Source organism: Odocoileus virginianus, chromosome 17 (genome assembly GCF_023699985.2).
Source record: "Odocoileus virginianus isolate 20LAN1187 ecotype Illinois chromosome 17, Ovbor_1.2, whole genome shotgun sequence".
NCBI classification, from domain to species: domain Eukaryota; kingdom Metazoa; phylum Chordata; class Mammalia; order Artiodactyla; family Cervidae; genus Odocoileus; species Odocoileus virginianus.
Genome location: NC_069690.1, coordinates 20,145,037 through 20,163,909, shown reverse-complemented (window position 1 = coordinate 20,163,909; position 18,873 = coordinate 20,145,037). Strand labels below are relative to the sequence as shown.

Sequence of the window (18,873 nt, the reverse complement as noted above, 5' to 3'; positions counted from 1 at the left end):
GTTTGGGACACTTTAGGTGGACAGAGGGTAGACACCCAACTGTTCGTGCCATGCCAGGAGCATCGTGCACTTGCTTCCTCCACATGCTGGGTATGGGCAGTGGGCAGGCTGGGTATTGAGCTGGGACCAGTAGGCTGTAAATCTTGCTCCGTGTGTTTGTGACTTACTATAAGAACAAATATGTAAAACACAAATACGAGAATAAATGCACAATAACAGGATAAACTACAAGACAGACGATGAGTGATTGGAGCTGGGGAGGCTCCTTAGTGATCCTTCAGAGGTGAGTGGAGTTTTAGGAAAGATGCTTGGGTTGTGGGTGTTCCGGGAAAGGACGTGGGAGGCAGCCAGGGAGAAGGCAGCTGAGAAGCGTTGCTCTTGACCTGTGGAGCGTGCTTCAGGCAGGCCCAAGGCGTGGGGCCAGGAAATAACATGGCCTGTCATCCATGGAGCTTTTGAGGAAAGAGCAAAAAGCCGGCTTTGCTTGAAACAAATAGGAGTAGTGTTTGGGGTCAGAGAGAAGTCATTAAGTCTTGGCAAGAAAACAGACCCTTGAATGACACCTGAATTTGTGTTCTCTCCTCCTGTCCAACATCGGAGATGCTGGCAGGATTTTGTGTGGTCTCAGACTAGCCTGGATAGTGCTCACAGTCCAGGGAAACAAAACAGTCCGACTGGCTGGTGCATTGCCTTCTCTCCTCAGCCCAGAGGTAGACAGACTTCTTCTGGGCTCCTAGGCAGCGGGCACTTCCTCGGGAAGTGTGCACTTCTGCAGACTGAACTTTGTTGTGGTTTGATGGTTTTTTAAAAAATGCAACCCACAAACCAAAACAACCCTCTTTCCCAACCACATTTTCCACTCTGCCTTCTTACCAGGGAGGTGGAATCTTCTGTAGCCTGTGTTTCTGAACGAGGCTGCAGGTAACACGCAGCTGTAAGAGTAGCCCTTCCCTTCTCAGCAAAAGGTTCAGGATCCTGAAGGCACGCTCACCACAGAGCCAGACTTTGGTATTTGGCCTGGAGGAAAAAGAGGCCTCTCCTCAGATCCCTGTCCAGATATCTGTCTCATAAGCAGTAGGTTTGTTTTCTTTCCAAAATGTCCAGCCCATCCTGTTCTCCAGGCTTCTAAACAAATGCACTTAGAACACATGACATCTCTCTCATTTAAAGAGACAAAATACCTCATAAACAAACCCTGCAAAACCTGGGCTCATGACCATCAGTGTGGGGTGTGTAGGCAGATGGAATTGGTTCCAGACAGTGCCTGGATTAGAAACTAGATTACGTGGTATCTGTTGGCCAGATACCACTCTCTTTGCCATTGAGTACTCTTTTGAAGGAAGCTGAGCCCCATGGAAAAGACTGAATTTGAAGTTAAGGCCTGGATTTGAGTATGGGCTTTACTTACCGGCTGTGACTTTAAACAACTCATAACCAACCCTGCCTACCTCATAGTGTCGCTGTGAGGATTAAAATGGAAACAAGGATAGATAGTGGTTATAAAATTGCACTTTGAAGTGTAAGTTCCCTACAGAACTATGTGTGTGTTTTTGTTTCATTTTGCTTACTAAGGTATAATTCTTTTACTAAATAATAAAATTATACTGTTCCAAAATAAAAATACGAAGAAATATATAAAGAGGACTCTTGTTTCCATCTGTTACTCTGTATTCCTTTCACCTCCTGCATCTTTCAGGTTCCCATTCTCTTCATTTCTGTTACGACTTTACAGTGTGTTTTAGTGCACCGAAGGTAGCACATCTTATCTCCCCGCTCTGCACCTCCTCACTTCACTTAGCAGCATGTCTCGGAGGCCTGTCAGTATGTTTCCACATCAGGACAGTTTTATCATCATGCATTGTCTGGATGTACCATAGTTTACTTAACCAGTTCCCTTACTTCATGGAGCTTGGGTTGCTTCCAGGCTTTTGCTATTACAGACAGTATTTCACTGAGTTTATCATACAGTGCTTAGAACAGTGCCTGACAATAGAAAGAACTGAATGTTGTTGTTATTTAGTCGCTGTCATATCAGACTTTTGGACCCCATGGACTGTAGCTCACCAGGCTCCTCTATCCATGAGATTTCCCAGGTAAGGTTGCCATTTTCTTCTCCAGGGGATCTCCCTGATGCAGGGATTGAACCCACAACTCCTGCGTTGGCAGAGATGTTCTGTACCACTGAGCCACCAGGGAAGCCCAAGTTGAATAAGTATTAGATATTGTTGTACATAATTACATGCATATTGTGTGCATGCAGGTACTGTGTGTCTATAGGATGAAATTCCAGAAATGGCATTGCTTAGTAAAGAGGGCAAAACACTCGAATTTTTCCCATTCTATAGGGGTTGTGTCATTTTGTATATTTGTAGCATACCCCATACAAATGTAAGGCATGCTTCACACAGTGGGTAACTAACAGAAGTGGTTGACAGATTGTTACTACTTAATTACCTGTGAAATTGTGTATGTTCATAGCTGTGTCAAGGCCTTAATGAGTGGTTATCATTGAGACTGTGTTTCTTATGTTTTCTTACCACTAACCCTACTTCGCTTTCAATTTTTTTTTTTTTTAATAGCAGGGAAGTGTTTTATCAGTTCAGTCTAGTCACTCAGTTATGTCCGGCTCTTTGTGACCTCATGGACTGCAGCATGCCAGGCTTCTCTGTCTAATCACCAACTCCCAGAGATTGCTCAAACTCATGTCCATTGAGTCAGTGATGCCATCCAACCATCTCATCCTCTGTTGTCCCCTTCTCCTCCTGCCTTCAGTCTTTGCCAGCCTTGGGGTCTTTTCTAAGGAGTCAGTTCTTTGCATTAGGTGGCCAAAGTATTGGTGACCAAACTGGTTAAACTATGGTACATCCAGACAATGCAAGATAATGAAACTACTGATGTGGAAACATCAAACAAAAATGTTTATAAACATAACCAAAAAACCTCAGAAGCCATAAAGGAAAAGATTGATAAATTTGACTTCATAAAAAACAAAAAAAAAATTTAGTACACTAGAAAACATCATCAACTAAATTTTAGAAGGCAAATTACGTAATAGGAAAAATGTTTGCAGTCATTATATTAATATAGAGAGCCCTATTACTGATCACTGTGAAAATGGCAAACATACCAGTTAAAATTAGGCAGAGGTCCCAAACACACTCTTTACAAAAGAAAACTGAATGGCAAGCATGCACAGACAAAAGTTCAGATTGGACCCAAAAAGAAAGTTTTAATTATATATATCCACTATTGATAAGGACATAAAGAAACTAAGTAGATGATTAAGGATGTACACAGAGGTTTAATTACAAAATTGTTTATAGTAGTGTTGTTTCTAAGCATGAAAAGATAATTCAGATTCCAACAATAGGGAATTAAACACATTTTGGTTTTACTCATAAATTCAGCACTTAAAAATTATGGTGAAAAAAAAAATTATGGTGTAGATAGTTTTTTTATTAATATGAAAAGAGCAATATTGAAAAACAGCATATGTGATACTCTGTGGTGTAAGAACATTATGCTGTTATTTTTATTAAACGTATAGCGTCTACACATAAATTTTTATCAGAGGATGTATATGGGATTTTCCAGGCAAGAGTACTGGAGTGGATTGCCATTTCCTTCTCCAGGACATAAAATCTAACTAGGGCCCAACCTGAGCTTCCCAGGTGGCGCTAGTGGTAAAGAACCTGCCTTTGTAAAGACCAATGCGGGAGATATAAGAGACGCAGGTTCAATCCCTGGGTTGGGAAGATGCCCTGGACAAGGGCATGGCAACCCACTCCAGTATTCTTGCCTGGAGAATCCCATGGGGAGAGGAGTCTGGTGAGCGAGCTGTAGTCTGTGGGGTCACACAGAGTCAGACACAACTGAAGTGACTTAGCATACATGCACAGGGTCTAACCCAGGATGCTGGGATCGTAGGCAGTTTTAAAATGTGTATTTGTCATCTTTTCATCCACCTCTTCCTTCTGCTCCTCTTCCTTCATTTTATCATCTTTCTCCCTCTGTCCTTCCAAGATTTTTCATAAGGATCATTAATTGGATAATCTTTAAGGAGTCAAAAAGTAATATAATGTTTCAGAATTTTGAGGGGGAAATCACCTATCCAATGATAAAATTATCATTGTTTTTCATGTTTTCTCCCCCTGTGTATTTGGAGTTTTAACATAGTTATAAAGGATACACTATTTTTATATACTTTTATCACTTAAACATTTTTTCCATGTTACTGCATAGTCTTTGTAACTTCATTTTAAATGACTGATTAATATTTTGTGGAGTGATTTCTCACTATTTATTAGGAAGTTTGAAATATGAGACAAGTGTCAGTGAGGCTTTCCTTCCCTTTCTGGGAGCCTTTCTTCAGCCTTGAGTTATCAGCGTCAAGTGAAAGATTGGCAGTGACTTAATGAGGCCTCAGTCGTCTGGCTTCCTTAGGTTCAGGCAGCCAGACAGATTCATCACAGCAGAACAGATAACTTGCTTTTGTCAAACCTTTTTCAAAAATAGCAACAACAACAAAAATTGGACCATAAGTAGCTTGTTAGTGAGGTGATATATTTCATAGAACAAAGAAAAACATTTCTCATTTATAAATAATATATTTATCACCTTAATTTATGTCTGAAAGGTTTAAAACTTAGATCTTTGGTAGGATTTCAGAAAACTGATTTTTTAGGGTAAAGTTTTTCTTAAATGCACCCATTGGAATCCCTTCTGTTTCTGAGTGCATTAGGCCTAACCCATCTAGAGCTGTCTACAGATGCTGTTTCTCCCTTTACAGACCCATACTGCTCTTTCTCTTAACAGATATAGAAACATTGCCAGTGTCTTTGAGGGACTGTTCACTTATTTTATTTCTTCCTCTTCCTTTCTTTATTTTCTTGCGTGTAAGCAAGACATTTAATGTTTAAACAAAATTTAATTTCACCTTAGTCCCTAAAGCTGACTTTCTTTATCTGTTTATCTATTTGTTTCCCTAAATGCAACGTCAGGATCCTTGGAGCAGATTTTTGTTTTCCTTTATTGTTTCTTGGTTTTGGGGAACGCCAGTTTCTAATGGCCAAGGTACACGAGGGCGAGAAGCTGCAGCTTTCCTCAGACCAGGATGGCTGCTGTAATCCGGCCGAGTGGGCACCTTGCTGCTCCTCTCTGCAGCGCTCACTCAGGTTTCAGACACACTGATCCTAATCTTCTCAGTCAAACTCCGGGACACGCAGTATCAACAGTTACAGCAGCCACAAGGTCGTTATCTACCCAGGGTGCAATTACTCCGCAGCCACCTAGACTGTGAGGCTTTGTGGGTCCCCAGAGAACTCATATCCTGAAGAGAGAGACTAATCAAGGCAGGTCCTCTTGGCAGGGACCCTGAAAGGGTGGATTACAATTGATAGGAGTTTTAATTTGTGAGGACTTAATCTTATCTCCTGCTTTTGGAACAAGATAGCATAGATGTACTTATTGTCCATTTTCTTCGGGCATTTTTTGAAGACTCATTTGATTGTGTGATGATAGTATTGTCGAAAGGACACAGAACTTTATTACATGAATCTGCCTCCATCCTTCACCTGCCTCGCTGCCTGCCCCGAGCCCCTCTCAGGATTTATTCAGTGAGCATTAGGGTGAGAGGAAGGATGCCTAATGTCTCAGATGGTGTGGCACTTAGTAGCCTGGTCTCCTGACCACTGAAAACTCCTCATGGGCAAGGCAAATGCTGAAACTTTTTCTCAGAAAGCATTTACTTAGGATGCAGCAAGAAATGGTGCCGGCCGGCCCTTCAATTTACCAAGCCTTGGCTGCCTGAACTCAGTGGCAGTGACGTGGGTGATGTGAGAGGCCAGGGACTTGGAAACGTTTGTATGTGTTCTTCCCGGTGTCTCCTGTTGAGAACGGAGCCCTGGATCATGAGGGGATCATCGTGATCTGACTTGGCATGAGCCCTCGCTCACTTTTCCTGGCATTTTTTGGAGAGGGCAAACACGCGATGCCATGTCAGGATGAGCTGCCTTGACTCCTGTCGGGGCGGGGCAGAGTGCGTCAGAGACGAGTTCCCCGAAGCAGTTCTGTTTTCAAGTTAAATAATGTCCTCTGTCATACCATTTAGTTTATAAAAGTAGACTTACCATCACGTTGCCTTTTAATTATTTAAATCAGCCTTGCTTTTAGGACAGCAGTTCTCAGAGTGGGCCCTGAGGACCCCTGCCAGGTCCCTGGGACCCTTTTAGGGCATCTACAAGGTCTTCCTTCCTCTGACAGCATATCTGCATGAGGCCAGATTTGCTGCTTCTGCTTCATCCAAAAGAACAGTTGCGCACACACAAGCAGATATAAGAATTCAGCTGTCTTCTGCATCACAAAGTAATGCCACTTTCCTTACTAAAATTTATTTTGTATTGGAGGATATAATTATTTTTTCCTAAGCGAATCAATATTTATAGCTTTCTGTTTTAATTTTTAATATGGTAAACATCATTAAGTATAACACACATCAACAACTGTTTAGAGTCCTCAGTAGTTCTAAGTGCACAGTCGTGAGCCTGGGGCCAAAAAGTTTGAGAACCAATATACTAGAGGACCACCTTAGGAGAAATACCTACCTCTTCTCCCTCTGTCTTGGTCCTCTGTAGTGGAAAGTGATGTAGCACAGACCTAGACTTGCACACTTGCAGAGAAAAACGGCTCAAGCGTCTAGTGTATAGCAGGTGCCAGCTGTGGTAAGATGATGATGAAGATCGCTAGTTACTACGAGTGCTCGGCGTGTAGTAGTAACCTGTGTAGGTACATGCTTTTGTCCTCTGCCCTCTCCATGGCCCATCCTTTTTTTAAATACACACACTTTCATCTCTTGCCTTAATTTCACTCTTTGTGTTAGCAATGCCTCAGGTGAAGCATTTCCCCATTTCAGTTTGGTGGCGGTATGATCCTAAAGAGGAACTTATGTTGTCCTAGTGGAGCCTAGGGGCTTCCCAGGTGGTGCTGGTCGTAAAGAACCCGCCTGCCAGTGCTAGGAGGCATAAGAGACACAGGTTTGATCCCTGGGTCAGGAAGATCCTCTGGAGGAGGAAGTGGCAACCCACTCTTGTATTTTTGCCCAGAGAATCCCATGAATAGAGGAGCCTGGTGGGCTACAGTCCATAGGGTCACAAAGAATCAGATATGATTAAAGCAACTGAGCCTGCCACCACTAGTGGAGCCTGGGAGAGTCTCCCTGGTGGGAAAGGGCAGGTTCCAGGGTAGATACCTGATGACACCACACTTTTTCTCAGCTGAGCCTCAGTCTGGGGTGTTAGTACTACGGTACCCCTGTTCATCCCTACCACTGGAGAGATCCATAAATCCCAGGGCCTCAGCAAGGAATATAGGTCAAGTGACTGTTTATTCTTCACCACAGACCTCCTCCTAAGAAAGCAGAGGCTCACACAGTATCATCTGCAAATAAGCGTCTCCCTGGGAATGAAGACCAGACCTTGTCAGGATTCCCCTGATGGCTTAGCTGATTGTTGGATAGAAATTTATGGTAGGGAGGAAGGAGAGAAAACAGCCAGTGATGCTGAGAAGGTGGGACGGGTATGCTTGCCTTTCTGGCCCTAGAGGTTAACCCCCTACATATGAACAAGAAACATTTCCACCTACCTTCAAGGTCATTGACTCACCCTCTGTGAGGCAGCCTGAGCAGTGGAATAGCACAGGATCTTCGGTCCAAGGCCCAGCTCTGAACTTCACCCACGTGATCTGGGCTCATCACTTAATTACTCTGAGCCCCATTTTTCTAACTGGTAAAAACATAACCCTGCTGTCCTGTCTGCTTTGTAGATTGCTCGTAAGACTTCATCAGGGGGCTTCCCTGGTGGTCCATTGGTTAGGAATCCACCTGCCAGTGCAGGGGACAGGAGTTGAATCCTTGATCCGAGAAGATCCCACATGCTACAGAGCAGCTGGGCCTATGAGCCACAACTCCTGAGCCTGAGCTCTAGAGCCCAAGGACCACAATTGCTGAAGCCCATGCACCTAAAGCCCATGCTCCAGAACGAGAGAGGCCATCTCAACGAGAAGCCTGCACACCACAACAGACAGTAGCCGTGCTCACTGCAACTAGAGAAAGCCTGTGTGCAACAACAAAGACCCAGTACAGCCAAAAATAGATAAATAAAAATTTTAAAAATAATCAGGCTAAATGATATTACAGATGGGAAAGCTGAAAAACATGTACGAATGCTAGCTTTGTGAAAGATTTTCTCATAGTGCCAGTAAGGTTTTTGTTCTTTGCCCCTTGCCTTCTGGACTCATGAGACTCCTGTTCTCTTCTCCAGGTTACCTGTGCATGACAGATGAGTGGTTCTCTGAGTACGTCTACGAAGTGGTGGTGGACAAGAAGCATGTCCCTGAAGAGGTGCTGGCTGTACTAGAGCAGGAACCCATTGTCCTGCCAGCCTGGGACCCCATGGGTGCTTTGGCCAAGTGATGTTGCCTCCAGCTTTTCCTCTTCCCGTGGGACCTGAAGTAGCTGCAAAGGACAGATCCAGGGACTGAAGCCAAAGTGACATAGGTGACTGTGTGTTCCCACAGGACACAGTCAGACTCTTGGATTTCTACTCCAGGAACCTCGTTGGGAAAGTGTGCTTTATGCTGAAACAAAATATTCTTAAAGAAAAAAAGGGAAAGATCAGGTCACACTATCTACTCTCCTCATCTCCAACAGCTCAGGATCTCTTAGCATTTTAATCAGATGTAATTGTTTGTCTTAACTCTGTCACACCTGTTTGGTTCTGTGTCTGTGTTAATAAGGCAGGAGAGGATGAGCAAGTGAGGTGTGTGGAGAGAAAGCAGACCTCGTGCTCCTTGTTCCTAGAGTAGAGGGGGGGGAGGGTGCCCTAATATTTGAGCTCTCAAAACTGCATGCTGCCTGACAGTGTCACTGTCCTTCCTAGGTGGCAGTCACTGAATTCAGTTTTTGTCGAGGTAATTCTGAACTGAACTGAATTCTATGTGACTCAAATAGCCCAGGAATGGGAGGTTGATCAAAACTGACATGATTCCTTCCAGTTGTTCTGAACTGTGGAGAACACAGCTCTACTTGAGTCATGGTTAAGTAGAGGGTTAGAGAGAGTGGGTGAGAGAACAACCAAAACCTTATCATGATCTGAATTATAATCATCAGAGGGAGCTCTCGCCAAATGGTTCAACTTCTGCCTCTGGAATTGGGAGTTGGGTGGGCACAAAAAGGGGATATCATCCATTCTTTCTGACAACTAGATGGTGCTGAGAAGCTTTTGAATAAAACACTTTGCTAAATGAGAGTATGTTGGCTTATTTGACCCGAGAAGTGTGTGTTTATTTGGCTCTAAAGGAAAGTAGCCAGGAGGCTCGTGTTCTTGAACGTAAAGAAACAGGAAGATGGTTCAGAGCTTCTCTGCCTTGGCTTCTCTGTGGGATGTTTGGTTCTTCCCAGCCTGTGCGGATCCTCACTGGCTTCTGCAGAGGGCTTTTAGGCACCATGTTTAGGAGAGCTGGTGCCTCTGCTGCTTAACCATCATTTCTCCAAGCAACAGGATCACTGCAAGAGTGGGAAGTAAGGCTCGGCTGGGTCCAGCCTTAGAGTGGGCTGAAGAGTATGTATTTTACTAAGATTGGCCTCTCTCACTGAAAGCAAAGAAATACAGCATCCTAATCAATATTTCTGTCGGTGCCTGAGTCCCCTACCATTCAGGCTCTGAAAGAATCTTCTCAGTTTAGCATGGAATGTTGTTTGTCACAGCACTTCCCAAGATAACATTAGTTACAGGCTCAAGTGCTAATCAGTGTTTACAATATTCTAGTAATCATGTTCCAAGCAGGATAAATCCATTTCCAGACACATCATGGTGAAACCTCAGAACAAATCTTACAGACATCCAGGAAGAAACAACAGATTGCCTCCAAAGAAAAGACAATGAGATTGACTGCTGACCTCTCATCAGCAACTATATATGTCAAAAGACAATGAAAAGTGCCTTCAAAGGACAATTAGAAATTAACCATGAACCTAGAATTCTATACTGAGGAAAACTGTCTTTGAAGAACAGAGGTGAAATAAAAGACAATTTCAGTCAAAAATTGTTACCCAAGCAGAACAACAGTGATCTGTTAATATTGAAATTCAACAAAGGAATATAGAATTGAAGAAAGTGATAAACATGTGCACCATCTAAACAGGAAGTGACTATGGGTAGTCGTATACAGTTCCAAAAAAGGTAAAACCAAAATACGTAAAAATAGGTAATGAGGGAGGTGATTAGAATAAGCATACATACTCTAAAGTCCTTAATGTCATTCAGGAAGAAGATAAGTATATTGATTAACTTTAGGCTTTGCTATGTTTATTGTATGTGCTAGAAGTTTCCAGGTTAACTACTAAAATAAAACAGGATGTACTTTCCCATCAAGAATATTATATATATATATATAAAGATAGTGGAGAGAAAGAAAACACAGGGCAAGTACTGTGTCCAAAATAAGATAGAAACCTAAAAGAGTCAATAATTTCAATGTCCATAAAAGGCTTAAATGTTTCAGAAAAAAGCAAATTGCCAAATGGAATTTTTTTTAAACTGATGGACTTTATTTTTATTTTCCTCTGTTGTTGTTTATCCATTCTAAATGTAATAGTTTGCATCAGCTAACCCAAAACTCTCAGTCCATCCCTCTCCTTTCTCCTCTTCCCCTTGGCAACCACGAGTCTGTTCTCTTATGTCTGTGAATCTGTTTCTGTTTTGTATGTAGGTTCATTTGTGCCACATTCCACATATAAATGATATCATGCAGTATTTTTGTCTTTCTGACTTCACTTCGTATGATGATCTCTCATTGCATCCATGTTGCTGCAAATGGCACTGTTTTATTCATTTTTATGGCTGAGTAGTATTTTACTGTTGTATTCTATCGGAGTTGGCGGTGGACAGGGAAGCCTGGCATGCTGCAGTCCATGGGGTCACAGAAAGTCGGACACAGCTAAGCAACTGAATTGAATTGAGTATTGTGTATATGTACCACATCTTCTTTATCCATTCATCTGTCGGTGGACACTTGGGTTGTATCCATGTCTTGGCTATTACGAATAGCTGTGAACATAGGGACATGTGTATCTTTCTGAATTATTGTTTTGTCTGGTTATGTGCCCAGGAGTGGGATTGCTGGATCATATGGCAACTCTCTTTAGTGTTTTTGAGGAGCCTCCATACTGTTTTCCATAGTGGCTGCACCAATTTACAGTCCCACCAACAGTGTAAGAGGGAGGGGTTTCCTCTTCTCCACACCCGCTACAGCATTTGTCACTTGTAGACTTTAATGATGGCCATTCTGAGTGGTGTGAAGTGATAGCTCATTGTAGTTTTGATTTGCATTTCTCTAATAATTAGTGATGTTGAGAATCTTTTCATGTGCCTATCGGCTATCTGTATATCTTCTTTGGAGAAATGTCTATATAGGTCATCTGCCCATTTTTCAGTTGGGTTGTTTGTTTCTTGTTGTTGAGTTGTATGAGCTGTTTGTATATTTTGGAGATTAAGTTCTTTCCAGTTGCATCATTTTGCAAATATTTTCTCCCATTCTTTAGGTTGCCTTTTTTTTCATTTATGGTTTCCTTTGCTATGCAAAAGCTTGTAAGTTTGATTAGGTTCCATTTGTTTATTTTTGGTTTCATTGCTATTGCCTTGGGAGACTGACTTAAGAAAACATTGATATGATTTTTGTAAGAGAATGTGTTACTTATGCTGTCTTCTAGTTTTATGGTGTCATGTCTTATGTTTAAGTCTTTAAGCCATTTTGAGTTTATTTTTGTGCATGATGTGAGGGTGTATTCTGAATTCATTGATTTACATGCAGCTGTCCAACTTTCCCAGCACCACTCACTAAACAGACTGTCTCTTTCGCATTTATATTACAAGTGGTTCTTTAAAAAAAAAAAAAAGCAAATTAACATATTGGGTAAGACTGATTCCCTCCCCGCAAAAGTACAGACACACACAAAAGAAGTTGAGAGGAGGCTGCCATTCTACTGTAGTTAGAAAGATATAAGATACCCTTAATGTTGTCAGAAGCGACAGTGAAGGAACCTGTTTGGAAGACAAATACCCCCAAATTCCGGAAAGAAGGGAAAGAAGAAACAAGCTGAAAAGCACAGTGAGACATTGAAAGATTTAGCAGAACTGAAAAAGTTGAATCCTGATTCAGCAGTGGAGACAGCTAGTGGTAAGCAAACCAGTTTACACTGTATAACCCTCTCCCCCCACCCCCCACGCCCAAAACTCAGACATGCTAGCGTCAGAGGGTTACTCTGGGTTAATAAATGCTAGATTCCCTCCCTACCTTGGGTAGCTAGGTGCTTGCCCCTCCCCTTCTCAGCAGGCACCAAGTCAAGATTTATTCTCCATAGAGAAAACTAGCTTATGGCCTGGAGGTCAGAAACTGAGTTGAAGATGAAAGTACCCTATGTGGGCATTTGCATTTTGAATATCCTCCGTCATACTAGGCTCCTAGAACCCTAGTGTGCAGAGATTGCAAGTGTTCTCTGGGGAATTTTGATTAGATTAAGAAAAAAGACAGAAAGAGCTATTCTGTAGCATAAAGGATTATTTTATGAGGCTGCCATAACCCTAACAAAAAATAGTAAAGGAAGAAAGTACATGCAAATCTCCTCCATAAAGAGATGCAAAATTCCTAACCAAATATTACTAACTGAATCCAAATATATAAAAGATAATCTCCATAACCAAATATTGAATAGAAGTTATTTTCCAAATAAAATTAGGATCCTGTGGAGAGAAACAAAGGATGGCGGGTATGTCTTCTCTACTGAAGATGAAAGGAAATGGGCCAGAGTTTTAGCCAGACATCTGAACTGGAAGAACTTGCTAACATTTGGGTGACTGGTGAACTGGGAAATGAAGTGTGAATTGTCTTCCTGTTGCTCTTTCAATGATACACTCACCTCTGGAAGGTCCTTGCCAGCTCCAGGAACCCTCTTGAGACATGTAGAGTCATGCTGACCCTACACATCCAAGAAGCCAGGACCTGATAATGAGACATCATTCCTCCAGGATGTGGTTGTGGATCCATCAGCGTGCTCTGGCTTGTTGTCAAAGAGCCACTGAATTCTCATTTGCTGTTGGCAGCGCCAGGGCACTTGCACTTTCATTCCTACTTCTCTGATCATGTGGCCTGGATGAAACTTGTTGCTGACTGGCCACAGTCACTGATTAAGCTAGATTTTTTTTCCTTGGAAGTAATATCAGATGGGCATCCCCATAGTTAAGACCGCTTGTTCAGAACCATTGCTGCTTGTCATGAAGATGACCCTATTTCCCTGGGGTTTGTGACACAATTTGATTGAAAACTAGGAATCAATTGGCCAGAGTTGTTCTTTCTTCCTTTTCAAAATTCAAACCCTTTACACATGATCACAAAGGGAAAGGAAGAGAGAGGGGGAATGTCCTATTCATAGCAGCCACAGGTAATTGCAAACAGGACTGTGTGAAGATAGGAAGCGCTTCTGCACGTTTGTCTTCCTTGGTACAGTTTGAATACCACCTGCTTTCTCTCTCTCTCTTGCTTATTCCTTTAGAAAAACTAGTAGCTCCTCTTAAAGTGGATGGAGTGGGCTCTGGAACCATCTCTCAGCCTATCCTAAGACAATGTTTTGTTTTATTTTTTTAAATTATCTGCTTTGCAGAAGAATGGAGTGGCTGAGACAGGGTGGGTACACAGTGCAAAGTATGTGTGCTTGACTTAAATTGCAGCCCACTTGCCTCTCACCCACGAGGGCCCTTAGAGGTCATCTTGTCTAGACTTCTCCAAGATGGATAAGGAATCCTTGAAGTTCTACATGGACACATTCAGTGACAGGAGCACACAGCCTCCTCCCTTGGGGCCCCTGCCCACCTCTCCAGACCCAACTTCCTCCCTTCCCTTCTTGTTCACCCTGCATCAGACAGTCACACCCCACTCCCACTTTGTCCTTCAAACACACCAAGCGCATTCCCGACTCCTAGCTGTTCCCTCATCCTAAAACTGTTCCCTCAGCCTAACAGCTGGCTTCTTACGATTCAGGTCATGGCTCAAACATCAAGGCCGTCACCTCACCTGAGTAGCCAGCTGCCCCCTCCTCATTGCCTCCACCACCTCTACCCTTGCCTCTATACAATAACTGGGGTCGATTTCCTTCACTTCTGTCACTTTCTGAAATTCTTGCTTGTTTCTGTGTTTATGTGTCGATACTTCCTGTCAGTTCCCCAAAGGCAGTGGCTTTGTCTTACTGGCCACTGTATTCGCAAGCCTGACTCAAGGTAAATATGGTTGACTGACTGATGGAAAATGCCCTATATTCTGACAGCTGTATTCAATTAAAAGTTTATATGTAGATATGAAGTGGGCTTTGCACTAACTTTCTCAGGAGGGACGAGTAGAATGAGAACAAAGCCCCTATGGATCTTCGTACATCAGCTCTTACCAGGAAGGTCTAGATTTCAGGGTAACTGGCCTTAGGGGAGTAGAAGAGGGAGGTGGAAACCCTCAAAGGTTTTCTTCACTCTTCTCACGGCCTGCACCTTTCTGGCTTCAAATCAGCCCATCAGGGTTTCCTGGTGGCTCAATGATAAAGAATCCACCTGCCATTGCAAGAGACACGGGTTCAATCCCTGGTCCGGGAAGATCCCATGTGCCTCAAAGCAACTAAGCCTGTGCCCACACCTACTGAGCCTATGCTCCAGAGCCAGGGAGCCTCGACTACTGAAGCCCATGCACCCGAGAGCCTGTGCTCTGCAAGAAAAGACGCCATTGCAATGAGAAGCCTGTGCATCTCAACTAGAGCGTTACCCCCACTCGCCACAACTAGAGAAAAGCCCGCACGCAGCAGCCAAGACCCCGCACAACCAAAATAAATAAAATTATTTGTAAAAGAAGAAGTCAGCCCAGGAGAGGGAGAATCCCAGCGCCTTTGGACTCAAGCAGGAGGGTTGGCTGAGCCGCTTGGAGCCAAGTAGGGCAGGGACCAGTCACTGACCCTCTCTGAGTCTCTGTCTCCATACCATCTTGATTGAAAAGCTTTTTGAATTGTATTAAATAGGAAAGGTCACAGCTCAAAAAGGAGAAAAACTAAAAATCTATTTTTAAGAACACAAAACACAGCCGAAGGGTTGAAAAATGCATATTACCCATGTGGTAGGAAAAGAACAAAAAAGGCAGATAATGTACGTGAGAGACAGATGCTCAATAGATGGGAGCTACTGGTAATAACTATTTCTCACAGAGTTTCTCCAGTGTGTCCGTCATTGAGCAAGGCCCCCTGGGGCTTAAAGCAATTCCCTGCCCTCCAGAAGTTTATTGTGTAGTTGGAAAAATAAGATGTATATACATGACTTGCTATGAGTGAAGTTTTCCAGTACATGTCATCATAGTTAGGAAAGGTCTCGAAGTTGGAGAAGGAAAAGAAAAACTGACCCATTTTAAACTAACTTCTAACCACAGTGACCACAGACATCAAGGATGAGGGTGATCAGTTTTCCAAGAAGAGACTGAGGGGGAAAACCTCCCTCTATGCAGAGGCCCCAGTTATCTTGAAGTTCCTGGAGGGGAAGAAGAGCTAAAGAGAGGGTGAGTGTTCTGCGTCTTGAGCAGACCAAGAAAGCTGGGAGTGGGAGGGAGGCGTGACTTCAGGGGCTAGAAGCAGAGAAACTGGGTTCTAAAAATAATTCTGTCCCTCTTGCTCAGACCCTGAGCAAAGCCCTGGATGTCACCTCCTGGCTCAGAGCATCCTTATTAGTAAGTTAGAGAGAAAATATTTGCCTCCTCCCTAAGGGAACAAAAAAAACCCCTACAGTGGTACTGAGTAATTCAGCCCCATTTGGGAAGGAAACAGTTTGCTCTGCAAGAGACGGAGCTGCCCTGAAAATCCTCCAGGCTTCACCCTGCTTTGCCATAGCTTGGGGCCCCTTTCTGTCTTCTTTCTTTCTCCTCTCTTTTTGTTTCTTTCTTTTTAAAATTATTTTATTGTTCTTATCGTTATTTTGTTCATTTTCATCTTTTAGCCATGCGGTGTGGCATGTGGGATCTTAGTTCCCCAACCAGGAATTGAATCTGTGCCCCTTGCATTGGAAGCACAGTCTTAACCACCGGACCACCAGGGAAGTCCTTTCCTCTTTTTTTTTTTTTTTAAACTTTTACAATTTTTTTAAAACGAAGCTTTTCTGGAAAAGTTGTAGAAAAATATTACCTACATGACAAATATTTAAGTAGTATGAAAGGGAATACAGTGAAAAAGCGGGGTTCCCTCCTACCCTTAATGTCCTTTCCCTCCAAAGCACGTAGGATTCCCAGTTTCTTCTACATGCTTACAGCGATTTCAATACACAGAGAAAACCACCTCACTCCTTTCACTTCTGGGCAGTTCTCCAGTGTCAGATATTCCATGATCCACTCACCAGTCCCAAAAGTGCTGCTTCTTACACACTTTAAGTCGGCTAAGAGTAGAAGGCATCTCCCTAGCTGTCCATTGCCAGTACACTGTGTGGGGCATGTGGTGTGCTGACACAGGGATGGGTGTTAAGATCTGGAGAGAGGCAGAGCCCGTTCCCTGGGGAACCCAGAGCCCAGTGGAGGAGGTGGGCACTTGGGAAAGATCTGAGGGCTCCCTCGGGTCTGTGTGTGGCTGGGGTGGGGGAGGGGAGTCCTGGTACTAGTGCTTCTCCTGGCTTCAACTTCTCTGCCAAGATGGAAGGTAAACACAGCTGCCTTCCAGACTGTGGCACCGGCGAAAGTGTTTATAATCAGGGGAGGGGATATCGCAGGAAGGAAGTAAAACCAGAAACCTTGACCCAAAAATATCATGGAGCATACGGTAGTCACGACCCCTGTCAAATCTGGGGGAACAGGGTCTTGTCTAGCAGGGATAGTAGGCTCATAAGGAATGGGAGACCCGGGGCCAGAAAAAAAATGAGCAAGGACACACATCACCTGCTTTCACACGCTGTCTGCCTTCCTCGGGGCATTCCTCTCCCATGCCCCCTGCACACCCCACCGCTGGCACTTCTGAAGGGCTTTCCCACCCCTTCCCTTGGCCTTGCTTCACCTGGATCAGAGACAGCCTACCCCCGGGGGCTTCTAGGTAGAACCCTGTGGGGATGAACCCGGGGCTCACAGCGGCAGCAAATCCTGCCCTGGAGGTGCTGTCCCCACGCATGGCTGACCATGGACCCCGTCACCTAAACTACACCACGTCCCAGGAAAAATAAGCGGGGGTGCTGGGAGGGAGTCCGGACGCTGGAGAGAAACAGGGCAGGTGTGGCAAGACAGGGAAGCCTGTGCGTTAGGAAAGCGAGAGTCTGGATTTGTTGAGGCGAAAGTGGGGCAGCGGAGGCCGCCTGGTGCCTGTGGGACGACACCCACGGGGAGGAGAAGAGGAAGCACCTGTGTAGAGAGTAGATGGCCCGTCTGCAGCAACTTTTCATGGACTCTTCCAGGGAGGCCGTGAGGAACGAGGGAGAGGTCGCGTCTGTGTAATCCCAGCGGCTTTTTCTGGTCGTGCTCCCCGGCCAGAGACTAAGAGGGGAGAAGTCTGGCCCGGGCGGTCCAGCGGAGGAGAGAGGGTGGGGGGCATTGTCCCTCAGGCGGAGAGGCACACGCCAGCCCCTTCCCGCCCGGCCCCCGGGAGTGCCCACCACCCTCGTGATCCCTGTTTTACACACGAGGGAGCCAAAGGCCATACCAGCGGAGAAGAAGGAACTTCCTGGTGTGGGAATAAGCTGGTGCAAACAGCAGAGGGTCAGAGCTGGGGTTTCATCCAGGTCCCCTGGTCTAGGTCAGCACCACACCCAAGAAAACAGTTCTGAGGTGCTGGGGTGGGGGCACTGGGCAAGAATGGGTATTAGGGTTTCGAGTGGTCAACAGGCTCCTGAGACTCTGGCATGGTGTTAAAAGGCCACCCTGAGCCGACGTGGAGGACAGACTGGGTGGAGACAAGAACCTTAGCCGAGGCCTGGGGTCCCGGTCCCCTCCCAGGCCCTCCTCAGAACCACACCTCACACTTGTTACACTCGTTCACACAGTGATCACACACAGTGTCCATTTGAAGGGAGGGGCTGCCTGACGTGGGCCTCTCATCCCAGGATTTGACCCAGGGATGCAACGCCCAAATTTACCCGAGAGTCGCCAGCCCCGCTCTGCTTGCAATCCCCACCCTGACGTCTAGGTGGCGCCAGAATCTCACACTGATTCCTCCCAGGTTGGGGCGCCGCCCACGCCCAGGGAAGGTTGCTTGCTCCCTGCAGACTCCAGGTCCACTCAGCCGGATTCTCCCTCCGTTTTTGGGGTTCTGTTCAGTCCAAGTACCGGGTGGGGGGAGCGGGGAGGAAGGGGCTGCACACCTGTAACTGCTGTTTCTTTTCTGCCTTCTACTTGGCTGGGACCCCGGCCTCTGGGAAGAAGTAGGCGGGTCAGCCCTTGCCCTCCCATCTCAGCCTCAGGGACATCCCAGAGCAAGTACTGCATCTGTTCTTTTCAAATGTAAAAAATAATTTTACTGAAAAGATAATTTAACATTAAGTTTATTTTTAAACTTAAGTTTTTTACATTATCAAAGTAATATATTGACATGATTCAACACAATAGGCTCCTGTTGGTTTTCTTCAGATAATTAAAATATTGTTACCAATTCACGCCCTAGCCCAACACCACAGGCACACACGTTTACCAGATCGCCACCCACACACTGTTCTCATACTGCTTTCCGCTGTAGCTGGTTAACAATGTGGGAAAGTGCTTCATTCATTCATTCATTTCTTCTGCTAGTATCTACCTCGAGCCACTAGGCTGGGCTGTATTGGAGGAACCGGGGATAGC

The 18,873-nt window shown here is 44.6% G+C and overlaps 2 protein-coding genes across 2 annotated transcripts in view; both read left to right on the top strand.

Annotated features, from left to right (window-relative positions):
* BLMH (bleomycin hydrolase) overlaps positions 1 to 9,302 on the top strand; it is a 41,734-nt gene extending 32,432 nt beyond the window's left edge. The window contains exon 12 of the mRNA XM_020886822.2: positions 8,316 to 9,302. Coding sequence (XP_020742481.1) covers positions 8,316 to 8,467 — 152 coding nt within the window. The 3' untranslated portion in view covers positions 8,468 to 9,302. The remainder of the gene's footprint in view (positions 1 to 8,315) is intronic.
* A 6,203-nt stretch (positions 9,303 to 15,505) lies between these two features.
* The window catches only part of SLC6A4 (solute carrier family 6 member 4), a 38,961-nt gene continuing 35,593 nt past the window's right edge, over positions 15,506 to 18,873 (top strand). The window contains 1 exon segment of the mRNA XM_070478803.1: positions 15,506 to 15,630. The gene's annotated coding sequence lies outside the window, so the exon portion shown is untranslated.